Source organism: Corvus kubaryi, unplaced genomic scaffold (genome assembly GCF_017639235.1).
Source record: "Corvus kubaryi isolate FWS band 111438036 unplaced genomic scaffold, C.kubaryi_AGA036_p1.0 37385, whole genome shotgun sequence".
In the NCBI taxonomy this organism is placed as follows: domain Eukaryota; kingdom Metazoa; phylum Chordata; class Aves; order Passeriformes; family Corvidae; genus Corvus; species Corvus kubaryi.
This window is the reverse complement of record NW_024581127.1, coordinates 35,228,131-35,248,251: the sequence shown is the minus strand read 5'-3', so window position 1 is coordinate 35,248,251 and position 20,121 is coordinate 35,228,131. Positions and strand designations below refer to the sequence as shown.

The 20,121-nt window shown below is 45.0% G+C and overlaps 1 protein-coding gene across 14 annotated transcripts in view; it reads right to left on the bottom strand.

The window, feature by feature from the left end:
* The window catches only part of ADGRB1 (adhesion G protein-coupled receptor B1), a 281,192-nt gene that overhangs the window by 18,550 nt on the left and 242,521 nt on the right, over positions 1-20,121 (bottom strand). For 8 of the 14 annotated variants that reach the window (XM_042035706.1, XM_042035708.1, XM_042035709.1 and 5 more), the window contains 4 exons: positions 14,698-14,796; positions 6,130-6,301; positions 4,902-4,997; positions 2,264-2,318 (listed from right to left, as the gene is read on the bottom strand). In XM_042035706.1, coding sequence (XP_041891640.1) covers positions 2,264-2,318; positions 4,902-4,997; positions 6,130-6,301; positions 14,698-14,796 — 422 coding nt within the window. The remainder of the gene's footprint in view (positions 1-2,263; positions 2,319-4,901; positions 4,998-6,129; positions 6,302-14,697; positions 14,797-20,121) is intronic. The other 6 variants (XM_042035717.1, XM_042035718.1, XM_042035719.1 and 3 more) reach the window with 3 other exon arrangements.

Genomic DNA, 20,121 nt, shown 5'->3' with positions numbered 1-20,121 from the left:
CTTTTAAAGCTTTTTAAAGCTTTTTAAAGTCTGGGTGCAGCCACAGCAGCCACGATCATCTTGGCATCGCTGGGATAAATCAGAGCAAGTCAAACCCTTCCCCTGGGAGTCCCAGCAAGGTTTATCGATCCAGGCTCTTCTCCATGCTTACATCAGCTGCAGAAAATAGGTTTGGAGAGGTTTCCACTTGGCAATCTCCAAGCATGGAGCAGAGTGAGCCTTCAACACCGAGCCCTGGACCAAGTCCTACCAGGGGATCTACGTGAGGGGGTTAGGAGTGGTGTCAGCCACATCTCCAATCCATCACAAGAGGGCAGATGGTGCCTCCAGGAGAAATGATGGCCAAAAACCATTGGACAAGTTCCTGGGTTTTATTATTCAATAAGCAGAGTGCATGGGATGGTGCACTACTCCGAAAGGTCTCTGAAATGGGGTTTATTATTAACCACTTATATTGGCTCACTCTAGTGGAATTTTATGAGAGGAGGAGAATCTCTCCAGGCAGACATCAACAAACAAATTGTAGAGTTGGATGCTGGCAGAGGAGGGGAAGCTTAGGCTGTTGGCAAGCTGCTGATCCAGGGGCTCCTGCCCTGAAATCTCAAACAAATCAGCTCCTTCCCTTCCTCTGGGAAACTCAGTTTGGGATTAAGAGGTGTGGTGGCAGATCCAGAAAGGGGTCTGCTGGGGTTTACAGCTGACTCTGCCTGGTGAATGTTCACTGACCATCCCCTCGACCTAGACATGGCCTCACACACACGTTTTTCACACGTGATTTTTTGGGACTGAGATATTTGGTATCAAAAGAGAAGGAGGGAGACAAATGAGAAGAGGCTGACAGCTCGAAATTAGATTAGAGAGCGTGAGACAGAGAAACAGAAAAAAAAATTGGACAGACCCTGAAAAGAGATAAATGGACAGAAAGAGACCATGAAATAAGATATCACAGGGGTAAGTGAGATAAATATACTGTGACTGTGATAAGCACAGGGAGAGGGAGTGAGGAAGAGAGAAGGACAGGAAAAGATAAATAAGATATAGATAGATATTAGACAGATAAATGATAGTGACAGTGACAGACAATACACAGAAACATGGTGACAGGGACAAATGTTGACAGATAGAAATACATAAATAACAGATACAGCAAGACAGACAGCTGAGGACAGAGATAAATAAGTGATTGCGAGACAGAATGGAAGAGATGAATTATAGATAAATACATTAGAAGCAGATAAATAAATGATAGATGAGATAAAGAAAACGATAAATGAAAAGGACAGGTAGGTGTTTATAGAAAGAGAGAGGAGGAGAGAAAGAAAAAGCCAAGGCAGGGAAAGAAGGAGAGAAGGAAGGAAGACAAGAAAAAAGGAAAGAAGGAACACAAGAAAGAAAGAAAGATCAATAAAAAAAGAGAGAAAAGCTTTGTCATAATGGTAACTGAACACAGAATGTGTCCTTGGCTTGGGAAGATCCTGGTTTGGAAGATATGAATTATGCAAGGTCCAAGCAAGCTGGTATTTCTCTTGCTTGGGAGAGGGGAGAAGTCTCGGAGGGCAAATGAAAGCCTCAATATCTACAAAGGGTAAGAAAAATAACCTCAGCCAAAACGTCAGGCATGCCAGGACCAGGAGAGGATGAGACCTGTAGAGAGGAACGGGCAGCCAGGGAGAATCCAGGCAGCACAGACACCCCTGGGATTATTGGGGAAAAGGGGCTGTCAACTCATGCACATCCTCAGGATTCAAAGGAACCTGTGTGACGAACACACAGCAGAAAGGAGCAGGCAGAGGAGGAGAGACCCAACCACTTCCAGGTGCCCCAAAGAGTGCTTGGAGCCATCTGGAGTGGTGGGAAGGCTCTCCAGATTCCAGACTTTCCACAAAGACACCCTTGCTATGCCCAGAGCTGCCTGAGGCTGGTGTGACCCCCTTGGGCAGGGGTTGCTGGAACAAAGAAGGATCACAGCAGGAAGAGATGGATCCCATCTCTTCTTCATTGACACTCTTCTCTGCCACCATGTTACACGGCAAAAATAATTCCTCAGAGGCAAGGCTTGATCTAAGTTAAAAGGCCAAAAGAGCTTCAGGAAAATAGGAAAAGCAAAAGGAGAATTCGGGGTGTTGCTTTCTTTTGGCCGGGGTTGAAAGAAGGGCAACCCAATGCGAGGACATGCAAGGCACTGAGACACACACAAAGGAAACAGAAAGGGAAAAAAATGGCCTAGTTCAATCCCCAAACCAGGTCACTTGCTGATTCTCACCTGTGATGTGCTCACCTGATCTACAAGCCATGTCCACGTCCTTCTCGAAATCGGTCTGAAAGACACAGAACACAGAGGACGTGGTCAAAAGGGGGTGGAGGAGGACAGGAAAGCTCGGAAAATGCAAAACTCCCCACTTTAATTAGTGAGGTGGGCACAGCCTTTGCCAGGAGAGCAGAGGTGAGAGGTTTTGCTTGGATTTTCAAACAAGGAAAACACACCACGTTTTTCCACCTGTTGGCTTTTGAATTTTATCACTGATAAACCTAGAACATTGCATTTCAATTGGGGTTCATCTGCTCATCCATTCACTTATTCCTGGGCTGCAGATTAAAGTATCCCCCTGGAAGATGTTTATTCACACTTCTAAAAAAAGAAGGGAGCAGGTTCCTGGCCTGAACTGTCTTGGATATGTCACTCCACACATAATTTTAAATGGATTCCCCTCCATTTATTAAAGAGATCTGGGGATCCTGCTGGGAACACCCCATCCCCACTGGACTTTCTTGTGATCTGTCACCAGGTCACATGAAGTGGGAACAAGTCTCTGCTTCTGAAACTCTTTAACGTATAAAATCAATGGCTCCCGCAGGCACAAAGGCTGAATAACTTTTTCAAGTGGTCTGCACAGCCAAAGAGAACTCCTTTCTTCTCCCAGTAGGAGTTAATCCTTTTTCTGAAGCTTTGAGCAGATAACATTTCAAATAACTGGATAAACTGAGTCACAGCGGGCCGTGAGCTTTCATGGAGTATGGGAAAGCTGCAGACTGGCAAAAGGTAGAAGAGTTCACTGATTATTTCTGGTATCATTTCAGAAAGACACTTAACATAATTGTATTAATGTGATGAAATGAAATCCATTTGAATACTGTGAAGAATGTGGGAGAAATCCCCATCCCCCTGGGATAAACACTTTAATATCAGCAGGTTGAGAGCCAAGAGTTTTTGAACTATCTCAACCTTCCTGATGTTAATTTCCCAGTAAATTCTTTGGGATATCAAAAAAATCAAAAAAGAACAGAAGAGAAATACGACTGAAGTAACATTAGAATGGGCAAATGGGATGACACAGAAAAATATAATCTCATTTTCGTGATAGGAGTCCCAGAAAATGCAGCTTAACAGCCTGCACTAGTTCTGCTGATAAATAAATGAAAGACAGGTTTATATTTAATACCAGTCAACAAGATTTTGTGGGGAAAACAGTTCTACTCAGCTAAGCTCCTTTTCACTAGTTGGGCAGATTTGGAGATTAATGGAACAGGTAACAGCAAAAATGCTGTATTTTGATTTCTTTGGTGATTTTACAAGAAAATAACATTGCGCCCCTCCAAAAATATCAGTAAGGAGTCATCGCTCACAGCCAGATTCCACAGCTTTTTGGGCTGGAATGTGAGGAAAGTGATTGTAAGCTCCCTGCTCCTCCACACACCCATCAGCAGCGCAGGAGGAAATGCAGCATTGCTAAAAACTTGTGGCTGAGATGGAATTTTGCATGGTGGCTGATAATGAATGGAAAACGTGGAGTTGTACAGAGATACAAAACCCTGAAACTTGGGATGGCGACAACAGACTGACAAATACAGGACCCACTTTTTTTCAGGATGCTGAGAATCTGAAGTTATATAAATAATTTGAAGGCATGCGATTTACAGGAGGAGAATAAAAAAGCTCTGGGTGTTAATTTATGGAAAGGAAGATTGAGACTGGGTGTGATGATGGTGTCTATTATTGAAGAAGCCAAAGCACCAGGCATGCAAGGGGCTCTCTAATTACCCACAATTAGGCAGAGCGAGAACCTGGCTGAAAATGAGAAGACTCCACATTTAAATGAGAAATGAGGCTTCTGTTTTTAGCAAACACCACTGAGGTGTGGTGGAATTAAATCTCTCAGGATTGTGCTGTTTGAAATGAGGCCTCGTACCCAAGCACAAACTGCCCAGCACAGGAGTGACTGGAAAAAAACCATCACTGGGTTGTGCTGTAGTTCTAATATTAACCAGGAGCTGTTGGAAGTTGCTAACATCCTCTGATTCTCCTGTTATCTTTATCTTAAGACCAGAAATTAAATGTTTCTTGCATCAAATCACAACAGTGGAGCAGATGCAGGACAAAGCCCCACAGTTTATTCCTTTACTGTTTGTAAAGGACTTACACAACAGGACCACGATTTACAGGGCTTAAACTATTGCCAGTAAAGCAAAATGTGCTTTTGAGAGAAAAAAAAATCCCTCTGAGATAGCATTTTTATGATAATAGCCCCACAGACTGTGATTAAAACAGTATTAAACTACTGCTTCCTAGCTCCAGCCAGGACAAAGCAGCTTGATGGGGATGAAAAGGTCTGGAAGACCTGGGAGGTTTATTTTGGCTCTTTATTTTTCTGGGAAAGAAAAGATCTCACCAAGATGTCTGCTAACCTGGTGTGCAAGTTTCAGAACCTTAAAATTACAATGCAACACCCCAGATTTGTGTGGAAAAGTCTATTTTAAGTGCTGTGTTTGCACAAGCAAAAGTTTAAAGGAAATAAGAGCGGTGATTTCAGGATCTGTGATGGACAGAGCCCTGTGCTTGTCAGTTATGAGTTAAAAATTCCCATAAATCCCCTAATAACAGGGGAGGTGGGAGGTTTCCCTACCATGAGCTGAGCATGTCCATTCTGAAACGACCCCCCTGAGTCTCCATTCCCTTCCTCCTGACGATCCACAACCCGGCACTTCACAGCATCCTGGACCTGCAGGAACAGATTGGCAAAGGTCAGACTGACCAAAGCACACTAAATTCTGCTGAAATCAAAAATAAAAATAGCCCTCGTTAGATCAAAAGGACACCGACCCCGCTTTAGCAGCATCCAGGCATTTCCTTCACATGGTTTATGTGTTACATATTTCACACACTGAAGAGCAACTCAGAGGTTTTCCAGCAATCCTGGGTCACTGCTTAGGTCGCTTCTATTTGCTTGATTTATACAGTGAGGAATAAAAATGTTCTTTATTTTGCAGCTTGCAATATGTTTACAACGGATGCTCCTGCATTAATCACTGGATTGGTGTCTACGAAGTCTGATTGTGATCCTGTAATATAAATCTGATCCCAGACTCACTGAAATAATTGGGAAAAGAAAAAAAATCCCAGTGACTGCAATGGGAGTTAAATGCATGCTCATATTCATAATGCAATTAGTGGAAGGAGTCTCAGCCAAGCCAGTGGTGTAATTCCATTGATTTCATTGGCCTGACATAAGAAATTAATCTGTTTTACTTAATTTAAAGGAACTGTAAGAAGATAAAATGAAAAAGAAAAAGCCCCTTCCTGTCTCTGTTATTAATAGTCTCTCCACTCAGTAGGATGAAAGGAATAAAAAAAAATAAAAGATTCATCCTTTTCTTCCCTGATATAATTCACCATTTTAAATCTCCACGGGGAAGCTGAAGAGAATTTCCTCAATTTCCTTGCTTGATTATTGCTGGCTGTACTTCCTAGCTGGGATATCAAGGTGTTAATGCCAGCACAGATTTCATCCTGTAAATCTCAGTGCATTTTGCCCCTGTTGAAATCAAACAAATGGCTTCTTTAATGTGGCAGTTTTGGAGGTGGGGTGCGAACATTCTGGAAATGTGAATTTTGGTGGTAAACAAGCAAAGCCTGACATGTTATCCCATCTCAGGCTGCCCATCAAATTCCACTCTGCTTCACCCCTCCTTTCCTTTGACCAAAAATGTCATGGACATTTTTGTGGTCATCATCTCCCCAAAGGCAAAATTTGTAGGGTTAGAGGAGTTACCATGCTGGCTGGACACTTCTCCAGGTGATTTTTATGGGAAAGAATGTTGATTATATAAAAGATAACGACTTGTCCCTCTCACCTCCCTCCTGAGGATGCAATGGACCATCACGATGACAAATCCCTCCAAGGAGTCGAAGACGGCAAAAAGGATCTGGAAAAGCGCCGAGCGCCGGTCAGTGATGGCCAGCACTGCAGACATCCAGGTGAGAGCCAGCAGAGGCAGGACCACGCAGGAGCTCCAGAGGGAAGCCCTGTCAAGGGAGAGGGAAAGAGAGCTCAGCTCCACCTCACCCACTTCCAGGTGGGGTTCTCATTCAGCCTCCAGATCCCACCAGGCTTCTCCAGCCAACATCTCCGTGTGGGAGACCTTTCCTAAGCCCCTCTCCCAGGGAAGCAGGAAGAGGCTTTGCACACTCACTCTACCCAAACAGGGGGGACAACTTCCCAATGGTGCAGTCATGCATAAAACCAGAGGTGGGGAGGAAGGATGCAGATCCCTCCCTCCCCCTTCCCCGCCCTTCCCACTCTGCCCCTAATCCACCACCACGGCTTTTCCCAAGGGAAGGAGACAAAATACAATCACTGCAGGTTGCCAAGGGGAAGGGGAACAGTTGCAGCAGAGACTGGTCTGTCACGATGGCTGTCGGCACTCAGGTCACAGACACTTGGACTTCCACAGCACATGGAAGACACCAACACTGGGACGTGTCACGCTTTCGAGTGACTCGAACGGACAAGCAGAGAGCTGATGTGCAGACTGAAATATTTGTACTGCTCCTTTACTCTACAGCTGATGGTCCCTACAACACTGAGAACTAAAACCCGACCTAATTTCCCTGTAGTCAGAAAATTTTCCGCTTTCTTGTGCGATCTCCCCAGCTGATGCTTTGGAAAAAAAGCTTTTTGTTCCGTGTTTGACAATTCTTGTAAGGAAGTTTATTCCTGTGTGGACATTAACTTGAGATTCAAGCCACATCTCCATTCACAAGACAGAAAACCAGACAAAACGAGTTTTCTGTGATGCAAGTGCTGCCCCAGGAACCTCCACTTTAGCTGGGAATGATGGCCCTGCAAATGGGAATGCAGCTCTTCTCCCAGGGACTCTTCAGGCATCCATCTCTCCAACCAGAAAAAAAGATCCCAAACAATTTTAACAGCTGACTAGGGAGACTTTAAGCTGTCACTCATCCCTTATATTTGGCACCAAGAATATGAGGAGAATTTCTCTGTGGGCTTTTACCTAACAAACCAGAGCAGACCTTGAATAAAAAGTGGAGCTACAAGAAAATCTCCAAATACAAACAAATACAGGCGAGACAAGAAATTACAGGACAGATACCATGACACACGTTTTGCAGTACTTACATGGGACTTGCTTACCATTTCCTGATCTATGACCAAGGGTTTAATGTTTACTTGCTGGTTACCTCACAGACCCCAGTGAGAGTTTTCCGTGAACAAAGCTGGAGTTTGGATACAGGTTTGGACATCAGGATAGAACGCCCTGGCTTCATTAAGAGTTTTTCAAGGATTGTTACATCAGTTCTGCAATGACCACACACTGAAGTGACAGTTTATTTTTATAGTCAGAATGAGACCCTGATTACAAATATTCCTACGCCCTGTCCACACTCGGATGTGTTCCCTCATGGTATTATTAAGGAATTAATTTACCTAAGGGAGCAGGGAAATGGAATCTTTTTTTTTTTTAAATTAGAACAAGCATTGTGAGACCTCTGTGTAAGGTAGAGGCCATGATATAATCTGATTCCTTGTAATTTTATCTTGGACGGCAAATGCTGTTCCTTAATGCCCAATAAGAACTATGATTTCAAAGTATTATTAAAAAACACCCAAAAAAACCAGCAGACAGCCCGCAACCAAACAACTCCTAAACAGAAATTGCTTATTCCAATTCTCTGAAATCTGCCTCATTACACTGAAATCTCTCTTTTCTGTCATTTGTGGTAGTGCCTTCATAAATCTGACCAAGCAGCAAGTGCATGAAAGACAAAATCAGAGAGGCCAAATGAAAAGTAAGATCTGGTTGATAAGGAACCTCTCTAGATGTGTCTTCCATGCAAGTATCAGCAAACACAAAATGGCTGAGTAGGTGGAATAATTCCAGCAGCAAGGGGAAACCATAAAGTTCAATAAAAGCTGCTGGAAAAGGTCTGTAAGAGACAACTCTGCTTCCTGGAACTATCTGGTCTTCCAGAACACTCTTGGTGCACCCACTCTGTGGATGCTCCTGCCACCAATGTGCAACAGGAGACCTGGCAACCACACCTGAGAATGGATCTGGGCCAGGTCTGAACCAAACATCTAAACCTGGGTGGGTTTCCCATTCCTGGAAAGATCTGCAAACTCATAAAGACAATGATCTGGAGCCAAGATTTAGATGTGGATTTGGGGTGGTAAGGGATGCTGCTGAGAAGGTAAATTATATGTAAATTATGTTTCTGTTCAGTAAATGGTCAGATTTGAATCCACTGGCTTAAAAAAACCTGCTTTAAAAAGGAATTATTTGAGTCAATTTGCTCTGCCCTTCCAACCAGATGATGAAAGCATCATCTGCCCTTCCAGCTCAGCCAATGACCACATGTTCAGCCGGAACAAATCAGGATTTTCCCGAGTTGTGCTGACTTACACCAGCTCGCAGTTCTGCTCTCTTTGTGATTCACCTTCCAGATGCCTTCTCAACAGCATTCATCCCTTACAAAATTGATGGAAATGCTGCTTGCCACTTAAATGCACCATCTTTATTCTCAGGCAGCAGATGGCAACAGGTCACAGGAAATGGAATTTACTCTAATTTCACTTGCAGGGCTCTGCTTAGATCTTTGAAATATTAAACTCCAAATTAAAAGGTCCATTAAAGAAATCAGGTAAAGACTGGAATTTCAGGTGAAAACACATGGGAAGATAAGTGGGTTTTCTGTGAGACTGCCCTTAATTCTACTTGCTGTGAGCTGAATTCATAGCAGGACTCATATTTCTGCCACCCTCCCACATGTCCCTTCTTTAGGAGGCCCAGTGAATCCTTGAAAGATCCCAGAATTACTTACAGGACCTAAGAAACATCACATTAGGGTGCTTATCATGAGATGTGATATGATCAATCATTATACAGTGACATTGTGACCACCTAATGGCTTTTCATGGATTAGCCATGATCAATAAATCCATGATTTTTCTTGCTTGGGACAAAGGAATTAGCAGGCAGATCCTCCTATTTATCCGATTTATGACAGCCCTTAGGATGAGTGACAGCAGCATCCAGGGAAGATCATTACAGCGTGCTCAGGAAGCAGGATGCTGGTTTGTGGTGTGGTGACCCTGACATGTCAGTGTCACTCAGCAGGACAGCCGCGGTGTCACAGCTGTGGTGCAGAGGAAGGGGGATAATTTGGGATATGGCATTGCCACAGTGCAACCAGACTTAACTGCAAGGATGTGTGACAGTGTGGCCACACTATGGCACCGTCCTCAGCTTTGTCACAGAATCACTGAGGTTGAAAAACTCCTCTAAGATCGAGTCCAACTCTTGTCCCAGCACTGCAAAACCATGTCCCCAAGGGCCACGTCTACACAGCTTTTAAATCCCTCCAAGGATGGGGACTCTACCACCTCCCTGAGCAGCCTGTTCCAATGCTTGATCATCCTTTCAGTGAAGAAGTTTTCCCCAATATCCAACCTGAACCTCCTCTGGTGTAACTTGAGGCCATTTCCTTTTGTTCTGTCGCTTGATAGGAGAAGAGCCCAACTCCAACCTGGCTCCAACCTCCTTTCAGGGCGTGATAAGGTCCTCCCAATCCTCTTTTTCTCCAGGACAAACAATCCCAGCTCCCTCAGCTACTCCTAACATGCTCTAGAACATGGGATCTACCATAGGAAGCACCCAGCCTTATGAAAGCACACAGCAGACCCTGCTCTGGCAGCAAGGATTTGGCCAAAATGACAAAATCCAGCTGTGGTTTTGTCCTTTCTGTAGCTGGAAGCACTGAGAGTCTTTGTCTTTGGAAAAGAAGCAGAATAAAGGGATTGCACTTAGAGGAAAGCGATGGAAAGAGCAAAAAGAATGGGTTTGGAGATAAAGATCTGCATGGAGAAAGATGAAGAGCCCTGCCCCGAGAAAAGGCGAGTGCAGGGGGACACACAGGATATGCCAATAAAGACGTAAAGGGCCATTAGAAAGGGAAAGGTGATCAATTCTTGTCATTACTCAGCCCTGACAGAGCAGCAGCAACGTAAGTTAAAGAAGCAGCAGAAGGAAACAATCTCTTTATAATTCAAAACCTGCTCCTGGAGAGGAGCTCTGAAAAGGGAATTGGACTCATAATGGATGGCTCCTTAACACCAGTGGTTCTGCTGCAGGAAAATCACAGTGCAGGGATGTGCTTTATTTATTTTCTCATGCTTTTCTGCTCCTCTGACTTGCATTCACAGAATTACAGAATCATGGAATGGTTTGGGCTGGAAGGGACCTTAAAAATCATCTAATTCCACCCCACTGCCATGGGCAGGGACACTTTTCACTAGACCAGGCTGCTTACAGCTCTATCCAACCTGGCCTTAAATGCTTTTTAAACACTTAAACACTGTTCCTCCCAAAAGCAGGAGTGTTGTCCCAATTTTAGGGACACTTTCAGAGCAAATCCCTGTAACTCAATGCCCATATAACCAAGACAGGAGACCTGTAACTAGAAAAGAGGGGGAACTCTGCTTGCTCTTCCCATGCACAGGGAAAAAAGAAACACCTGCTGTGATTTTTATTTTTCCCAAAAAGATGATTTGACTCCCAGTAGCTGCAATATAAATAATAAAATTAGGGGAACAGGAAATCAAATGCCTCTAAACTGCCCCGAGCAGCCTGATCTAGCGGAAAGTGTTCATAGTGGGGGGGTTGGAATGAGATGAACTTTAGGGTCCCTCCCAACCCAAAGCATTCTGTGATGATTTTATAACACATGAGACAGGCAGGTGGGACCAGACTTCTTCATTATTCACCTTTAATAAAGGAAGGTGTTCTCTGAAAGTCCAACAAGGACTTGCAGGATCCAGGTTTATCCCCAGGTAAGGATAGGATTTCAAATTCCTTGAACCATGAGAACAACACTCTCCTGAGGAACAGTCTCCTTCCTAAAACCAGCCAAGCATGGAAGTATTGATTCACATTAGTGCTGGAATTACAATACAGGCAGAAAATTTGACAACTAAGACTCCCTAAAAGGATGTTGAGCCAAGAAAAAGGACAAAATCCATAGATGGGAGATCTGACATGTGAATGCCTAAGGATTTAAGAGGGATGATGATGAGAAGGGTCACGAGGAAGCCCTGATATTGGCTCTTGTGTGGGGTGCCTGGAAAAATGTACTGTGCCAGGGCTTTAATCTTGGGCCAATCTCTTCCCACTGGTCAGAGCCTGATAGTTCATATTTCCAATGAGCTGCTTGGCAGGAATTCATAAAATCATGGAATGGTTTGGGTTGGAAGGGACCTTAAAGGTCATTTAGTTCCAACCCCCTGCCATGGGCAGGGACACCTTCCACTAGACCAGGTTGCTCCAAGCCCCATCCAAGCTGGCCTTGAAGACTTCCAGGGATGGGACATCAACCTCCACCCATCCATCCACCCATCCACCCATCCACCCATCCACCCATCCATCCATCCACCCATCCACCCATCCGTCCATCCACCCATCCATCCATCCATCCACTCATCCATCCATCCACCCACCCATCCACCCACCCATCCACCCACCCATCCATCCATCCACCCATCCATCCACCCATCCCTCCACCCACCCATCTGTCCACCCACCCATCCGTCCATCCATCCATCCATCCATCCACCCATCCCTCCACCCACCCATCTGTCCACCCACCCATCCGTCCATCCATCCATCCATCCATCCATCCATCCATCCATCCATCCACCCATCCACCCACCCATCCATCCGTCCACCCATCCATCCACTCATCCATCCATCCACCCATCCATCCATGCATGCATCCAGACACCCATCCATCCATCCATCCATCCATCCATCCATCCATCCATCCATCCATCCCTCAGCACTCCCTGGCTCTAAGAAAGCCCCTGAGATGCATTTCCCATCTCAGATAAAATAATTTTCACAGGTAGAAAAGACAAATTAATTATAAAGCAACATCTCCCAGGCTGAGGGTGCCCTACAGGCAGCAATAAACAGGAGGAAATGTGGGAACAGAGGTCTTCCTATGGAAAAACCTGCTCAGCATCTTCAGCACAGCCTAAAGGGAAGGATTTATTTAACCCACACCTGCCAAGTCAAGCTAACCCCTAACAGGTCACAGATATCCAAAGATTTCCATTTATCACTCCCAGGTCAAGAAATCACAATTTCCGGTATTTTTCTACTTCTGCCACTTTTCTCTCCCATTAGTTCACTCTGTTCTCCCTCCCTTACACATCCCCTTATCTGACCACAGATATCACCACAAAGATTTCCAAAAGCCAAGAAAAATGGGCTAAAGGATCAATTTCTCATTCCATGCTATCCCAGAAACTTCTGGAACCCATGAGAGGGAAGCTGGAAAGGGCATGAGCAACCCAGCAGCAACAAGGCAGGAACACCCTTGATGTGTTCTCCACCAAAAATTTATGGCTCAGTCCAGGCCAGAGAGGACCCAGGAATCCTCATGGCCTTTAATCCACATTTCAAGACTCCAAAACTGAACAGCAAAGCTGCTCCAAAGTCTGGGAGGATGGAGCCCAGCAGAAGGGTGGCAATGGCACGAAGCATAATCAGGGCCTGGCCTTTTGGAAAACCTCACTTACAATAAATTTGGAGGAGAAAAAGCAGGAACAGTTCAGCTGCAGGATGAAGTGGATGTCAAGGGGAAATGAGTGAAATTATTCGTGTATTCCTCAGTGTTCCCTTTGCAAGGAGAAGAGCATGGGACACTTGAGGACAAACAACAAAATTGATACTGGACCCTGTCATCTGAGGTATCCAATCTGCTGGGAAACAAAACATTAAAAAATCCTCTTAACAAGAGCCCTCCAATTTCTATCAATCCACTTAAATTAAAGAAGCAGGATGAATAGGAGATCTGGCTTTCACATCCCTTTTTTTCCCCTCATTTGGAGATGAATCAGAATTTGTGATTTATCACAGACCAATGTCAGACACTATAGGAGAGGGACTTGAGACTCTTTAACTTTTAAAATTAATTTACTATGAACAGAAAGCCTCTTCTATTTAAGAGTCTAATTTATTAATAGTAAATCTTCTGCTGGTTTAACATTCCTCTGCAGTTACAGGAATCCAAAAAGCAGTGAGCTGCTCATTCCAGACTTGTGGTACATGCGTCTGGACCAATTCCATGTCACCATCTCAGCTGGGCACTGCTGAAAAAGGTGAATAAATGACCTTAGCAGTGAAAAATAAATCAGATTTTGTTCGGTTTTTCATTTCACTGAGAAAACCACAGAATCATAGAACCGTTTGGGTTAGAAGGGGCCTTAAAGAACATCTCATTCCAACCCCCTGCCATGAGCAGGGACACCTTCCAGGTGCACTTGAGCTTTGATTTTCTTTTATCTTTCTACATTTTGAGATCTGGCACTCAGCTGCCTCTTTTAGTTCAGATTAATTAAAGGTAGGAATTTTTGAACTGCGAATGATCTGAGACTGTTTCCTTCACATGTTTTGCATGTATTAATTTAGACATCAAAACCAAAGTGTAGCATCACTTGCGTGTGATACAGATAATAAAATTTCCAAAAGGGAAGGAAGAAAGACAAACCTTCCCTCATCGCTCTCCCTCCAACCTTAACCTTTGGGAAAAAAGCCAACCACATAAATAGCAACAATTTCTCCAGCAGAACAAAGCTCTGGCATTAATTTTTTTTTTATTTTCTTTTTTTTAAGCTAACTCCATCAGCATCTAAGAAGAGATTTAACAGCATTTGACTTTCGTAACTCAGAGCTATGAAATGCTTTAAGATTTGGAGAATTAATTCCAAGTGCTTTCAGGGGTCCAAAAGAGGCAGTCAACACTTACCAAATCAGACCTGCAGGCCTACAAGGTATTAAACTTAACTTTACCATTTCATAAGAGGAGAAAAAAAACCCACTTAGAAGTGATTCACCAACTCACTTAAACCACACTCAGTGCTCTGCAGCCTCTGGAGGAAAACACTCAAGCAAAAGATGGATTTTGGAGTCCCTGTCTACCACCAGAATTACTGGGAATCACATCTTTAAGTCTGGAACTCCAAGAACAGGGCATTAAACAAATACACAGCTTGCAACAAATGCAGAGTCCCTTTGTCTTCCATGGGCTGCTCACATGCTTAAATCTGAAATCTAGGCATGTCAAAAAGCACTTTTCAGGATCCAGCCCATCAGCTCCAGGGGTGTTTCAGGAGCCCTGCACTACTCATGGCCCACAGAATGAGGTCAGGGAGAGCTGGGGGATGTCAGGGAGGTGGGCAGGGACATGGGGAGAGAAAACAAACATGGGCTGGTGAGTGCAGGGAAATGGAAGAGGGAAATAAAAAACGAACTGAAAAGCGAAAATCAAAATGAAATTAAAAAGAAAAAAAAAAAGAAAGTGGAAAGAAAGAAAGAAAAGAAGTTGAAATTAGAGGAACTAACATGGCGTTACTGGTGGCTGTGGCCGAAACTTCAGCAGAAGAAACTACTCCACACTTGGAACATTTGAGCGTCATGCCGTAAAGGGGCACTGCCATCTGACTGCAATTAAAACCAAAAGACTGAAACAAAACAAAACACTTCGCTCATGAGCACAAACGTCGAAAGGAAAGGGAAAGAGAAGTCAAAAAAGGGAAGAAGGAGAAAAGGGAACCAACCAACCATACCCAGTTTGGGAAGAGAAATGAAAGACAGGCAGGAATTAAAAACTCTCTCATCTGTACCACTCCAGATGCGGGGAATGGGGGGAATGGACAACTCAGAGACTTGTTGGTGCCACTGGAGAGGGTGGAACTGTGTTGGTGAACATTTTGCCAGATTCAGGGTGTCTGTCTCTGGCACCCACGGAAGAGAACCCTGCTCTCCCAGTCTCCACCTCCCTCTTTTTGTTTGTGTTTTTTGTTTTTTTGTTTTTTTTTTTTTTTGAGAAATTGCTCTTTTCCCTCCTGGCCTTTTTGCTCCAAAACAAAAAAGGTGGCAGGGTTGTGCAGTAGAAGGCAAGAAGTAGGGCTGTGGGGGCTGTGCCTGCTTATCTTCTGTCCTAAAGCAATCAAAGGGATATTTTCACTTATTTTCTCTGATTGGGAGCTGGTGAGACCAGGACAGAGGCCACTCTTTGGTTGCTTCATCCCTGATGAAGGATGAGACTCTTTCATGTCCTGAAGTTAATCCTGAGCTTGGGTGTTTCCTCAGACCCCCAACCTGCCCTGAAAGGAACCGGACTAGCTGACTGCTTCTGAGACATTCCTTCTCTCAGATCCTGTTCTGGAGCTAAAAACATCTTTGGGATGAACGCTGAGAATTATTCCCACCTGAAAACATCTTTGGGATGAACGCTGAGAATTATTTCCGACTGTCACTCCCATTTTTTCCGGATGGGACCAACCACAGAACCAGTCCACTGAGGGCTGCTGGCATGAAGGGATCTGCTAAAGCACGTCCCGGGGATTTTTAGCAGCTGATGTGTGGGAACCCACCCATTCAGCTCTTCTTCCAGAGCCCAGGAGCCACATCAGCTTGGCACTGGCCCCGTTTCTTCCCAGAATCTGCTGGTTGTGTGCACTCCCTGGTTTGCACAGATCCACATCCACAGCAGATCTGGCCTGGAAAACGGGAAGGAGTCTGTAAAACATCCCCCAGATCCTCCTGCAGTGCCTAGCATCAGAGAATACATGAAATCCCTGCCAGAGGACAGCGGGTCTGTCATCCCTGGGGCGTGGTGGGGATGCTGCTGAGGGATGTTTGCCCTGACCAGGAGGGGTTTTACGGCCCTGCCCTGCCTGGGAGAGAGATCACTTCTTAGCTTTGGTGGCTCTCTGTTCAGTCTCACTGCAAAAAGACATCCTGATGAGCACCAACACAGCAGCAGCAGTGGACCCAGTGGCCCACTGTCAAGTGGCTATTGATTGGTCTTTTCATTAATTACAGTGACATAAGTCATCATTCACATCCAGATTAGTAACTAAGGCATCCCACAGAAGCTTTCAGACACAGAGGAAACTAGCTCCTGTGTCCATAAATAAATACTTTCCAGGAAGGATGGTGTAAATCCTGTGAGGACAATGGCTGAACCAAAGCTAAAGTGGGTCTGGAAAGGCACTAGGTGCATGACCCTTTAAAAAAAAAAAAAAAAAAAGCTTATCCCCAAATCTATAAGCCACAAAGAACAGATAAGCAGAGAGACAGAGAGAGGCAGAGATAGGCAGCAAAAAGAAAAAAGTAGATTGACTTGAGGAATTTGATGGAAAACTGCACCAGAAAAAACATGAATGACACTGAATCACAGAGAACTGGCCAAAAGACCACTGTAACACACAACTGTAGCTGCTGTTGTGTGTGTTTATGCAGAAAGTTGCAAGCAGTGGGCACAGATGTGGATCCATTTATCTCCTAATTCATTCTGGTTGGGGGCATGAGGTTGTTAATATATTGAATTTCCGTAGCAGGTTTAGATTGGTGCCTGTGCATATGAAAGGGGAGCTAATTAAATAATCACAGTGAATAATGCCTTCATTCAATTTAGCTTTTTCTGCTTCCTAAACATCCACAAACAGCTCATGGGCTCATCTGGTGTGTTCACTGGAGCCTGGACTTTGCTACCTTATATTGAGAAGTGCTTTCCACCATCCAGAGCCCGAAGAGCAGGAGCGCTGCTTCCAGCAGGAAGCATTCCAAGAGGAAGGGCAATCCCAATCCCTCCTATATTAATGGAGTTACCATCTTCCCAATCACTCTCTTCTCTCTGTGCTCTGACAGTGCAGCTCTGTTCCACCCCATCAAGACATTGTGATTATTGCACAGCAATTATTTCACACAAGGTTGTGGGGAAAACTCTTCTTGGGTGGTTTCTGTGACCAACAGAGATAAAAGGAAAGGTCCTCAAGGGGGGACAGGGCTCCTGTGTCTCCCCAGGAGTCGCAGAGGAAGCCCAGAGAGATTAAACTCAGCTAAAATTAGCCTAAAATATCCCCTATGGTCTCATTCTTCCTCCCTGCCTGCGTGAGCACACAAACGCTGCTGGAATAAACGCTGGCTGAATACATTTAAAATTCATTTTAAAGGCTCCTGACACTAAAATATTCATTTTTTGGGAGCACTCCCTTCAACAGAGCTCAAACACTGGTGGCCACCAGAGACCAATTCTGCTGGGATGGTTTTTTCCCATTTCCAGATGGGTTTTGGGGCAGTTGTGGCCTTTCTCCAGCTCTCCAGGTATTCGCACCCCATTCTCTACAGCCTGGTTTTGTGATCCACCTGTAAAGTCACTGCTATTAGAAAATCCTCATTTTCTGACAGATGTGACAACAATAATCACAGCAATTTCCACTGCTAACTACAGGGGCAGAATTATTGTGTCTCAGGTATTATTTCATGAGAACTGCTGGCACTGATGAATTTGTGACAACTGATCTGTGGCATGTGTGCTGGGCTCCTCTTAATATCCAACAGCTCTTTTTTTCCCTATTTTTGGGGATATTTTTTTTCACCCTCTTTAGAAATTGTTTTTGCAGCACTGAACCATACTTCTTGCCTCTGCTAAAGGAAACACAACATTTCTTTAGACCATCTCCTCAGATCCAGACATCTCCAAGGCCGTTACTCATTCTGATTTTCTTCAAATCTACCTTCCAACACGGTTCCCAAGCCCAGGCCAGAAGCGGAGAACTAAAGGGAAAGGGGCACCAGGACTCTCAAAAGTGCTCCCACACTCTCAGCAGGGACACTTGGGAAGGGAGAACAAAACCACTGAGCACAGAGAAGGCTTAAAAGTGCTGCACACACACACACGGACATGAAAGAAGGGGGAAAAAGGAGAAAAGAAAGAAAAAACAAAGAACATCAGAAAAATGACTTTTTTGTTTGTTTGTTTGTTTTGTTGCCTCGCAGGTTTTGTTTTTAAAGCCCAACTCTGAGTGTGATCAATAACCAGCTGCTGTGTATTAAATAAGGTCACTCCATGTTTGGATTAGAGAGGGAGAGACTGAGAGGCAGTGACTCGCTGCTTTGCTAATCCAATAAACCATTTTATGGCAGCGCTGACTTTCAAGTGCAATTATCCTGCTCCAGACCCTGCCTGGCAGCCTGGGTGTTTTCTTGAGTTCTCTCTTTGTCAAGAAGGCATCATTCAGAATGAAGCACTTGCTTGGTAGCAGCTGCTCAAAGCAATGCATCAAGGTCACTTCTTCACGTATTTTTCAACCCAGCAGCAGCTGATATCTCTGATCGTCCAAATCTCCTCATTATCATGGCCATGGTACTGCTCAGGCACCAAAATTCCCCTTTGCTGCACCCAGGGACCACATTTCTTGGCCATGACAACACTGCTGATAAAACATGAGCCTGAACAGGTCCCTGTGTTTCTCACAGAATTGTTAAGGTTGGGAAAGACCTCCAAGATCGAGTCCAACCTTTGACCAAACCCCTCCATGGCCACTAAACTCTGTCACAAAGTGCCAGGTCCACTCATTTTTTGAACACTTCCAGGAATGGTGACTCCACCACTTCCCTGGGCAGCCTGTTCAAAAGCCTGGTCATCCTTTCAGTGATGAAATTTTCCCTCATATCCAATCTGAACCTTCCCTGGTGCAACTTGAGGCCATTTCCCCTTGTCCTGTCCCTTGTTACCTGAGAGTAGATTCTGGTCCTCATCCTCACCTCACCACTCCCTATTTCAGGGCGTTGGAGAGAGTGATGAGGTCTCACCTGAGCCTCCTTTTCTCCAGATTGAGGCCCCCCAGCTCCCTCAGCTGCTCTGGTGCTCCAGACCCTTCCCCAGCTCTATTCCCTTCTCTGGACAGGCTCCAGCCCCTCAAGGTCTTTCCTGGAGTGCAGGGCCCAAAACTGACCCCAGGATTTGAGGTGCTGGATAAGAATTTGCCTCTACCCTGGGTTTTGCCTCTACCATTCAATTAAAAAACATTTCCACACAACTACTCCATAGTACAATGCCAGGAACATTGAACCTCATCCATATTATCCTCTGAGACTCAGTGGAGACCTTCTCCCTCCACTTTTACAGACAGAATATATCCATATATCCAGTGCTTTCTCCACCAGCCTCCAAAGGTTTCAGACTCTGCCCGTGGCCACGCAGAGGAACCAGAACATCTCTTGCTCTCCTCATTTCTTTGTAAACAACTTCTTCCTTCCAGAACACAGCTGTTACCCACAGTGATAAATCAAATTCCTTCAGTGGACACAGGGGAGCACAGATTGCTGCCTCTCCCAGCAGCAGGTAAGGACAGAGCTTCTCTAACTGCAACAAGCCAGGAAAGGCAGGGGGAAATAACACACATCAGCCAGGCTGACCTGTGCATCTGATGTGACTCAGAGCGTCAGCCTGCTGTTTCCATCCCTTGCTTGCAGCAGGGCACAGCTCAGGGATAAAATCTGAGCAGGCTGCAGGCTCGCTCCTAGAAATGAAGGGAGAGGCTCTCATCCTGCTGGATGGCAAAACGGCTGCTGCCAACAGTTTGGGAGTAACCCAAGAGAGAGCCCTGCCCGGGAGCTGCTGCCCCAGCCCAACCCCTGGGAGACACCAGGGTGGAAAGAAATGTGGAGTCAGCTCTTTAATTTATACTCCAAAGGCGAGCAGGTAACACAAACCCTCTGGATTTGGGAATGGAGGCTGTGGAGAAGATAGAGAACCTCAGGTGGCGGCAGAATTTCTTCTCGCAGTGAAGGTTCTTAACTCACCTCTCCTACTGCATCCATCTGCTGAGCTCTTCTCTGCTAGACCTCCAGAACCCTTCCCTTCCATCACACACCTTTGCTGTCCCTGGGACACCTGCCAGCCTTCAGACACGGCCCCTCTGTCACCCAGCTCTTGCCATGTGCCACACTCAGCAGTGCTGAGTCTCTCCCTGC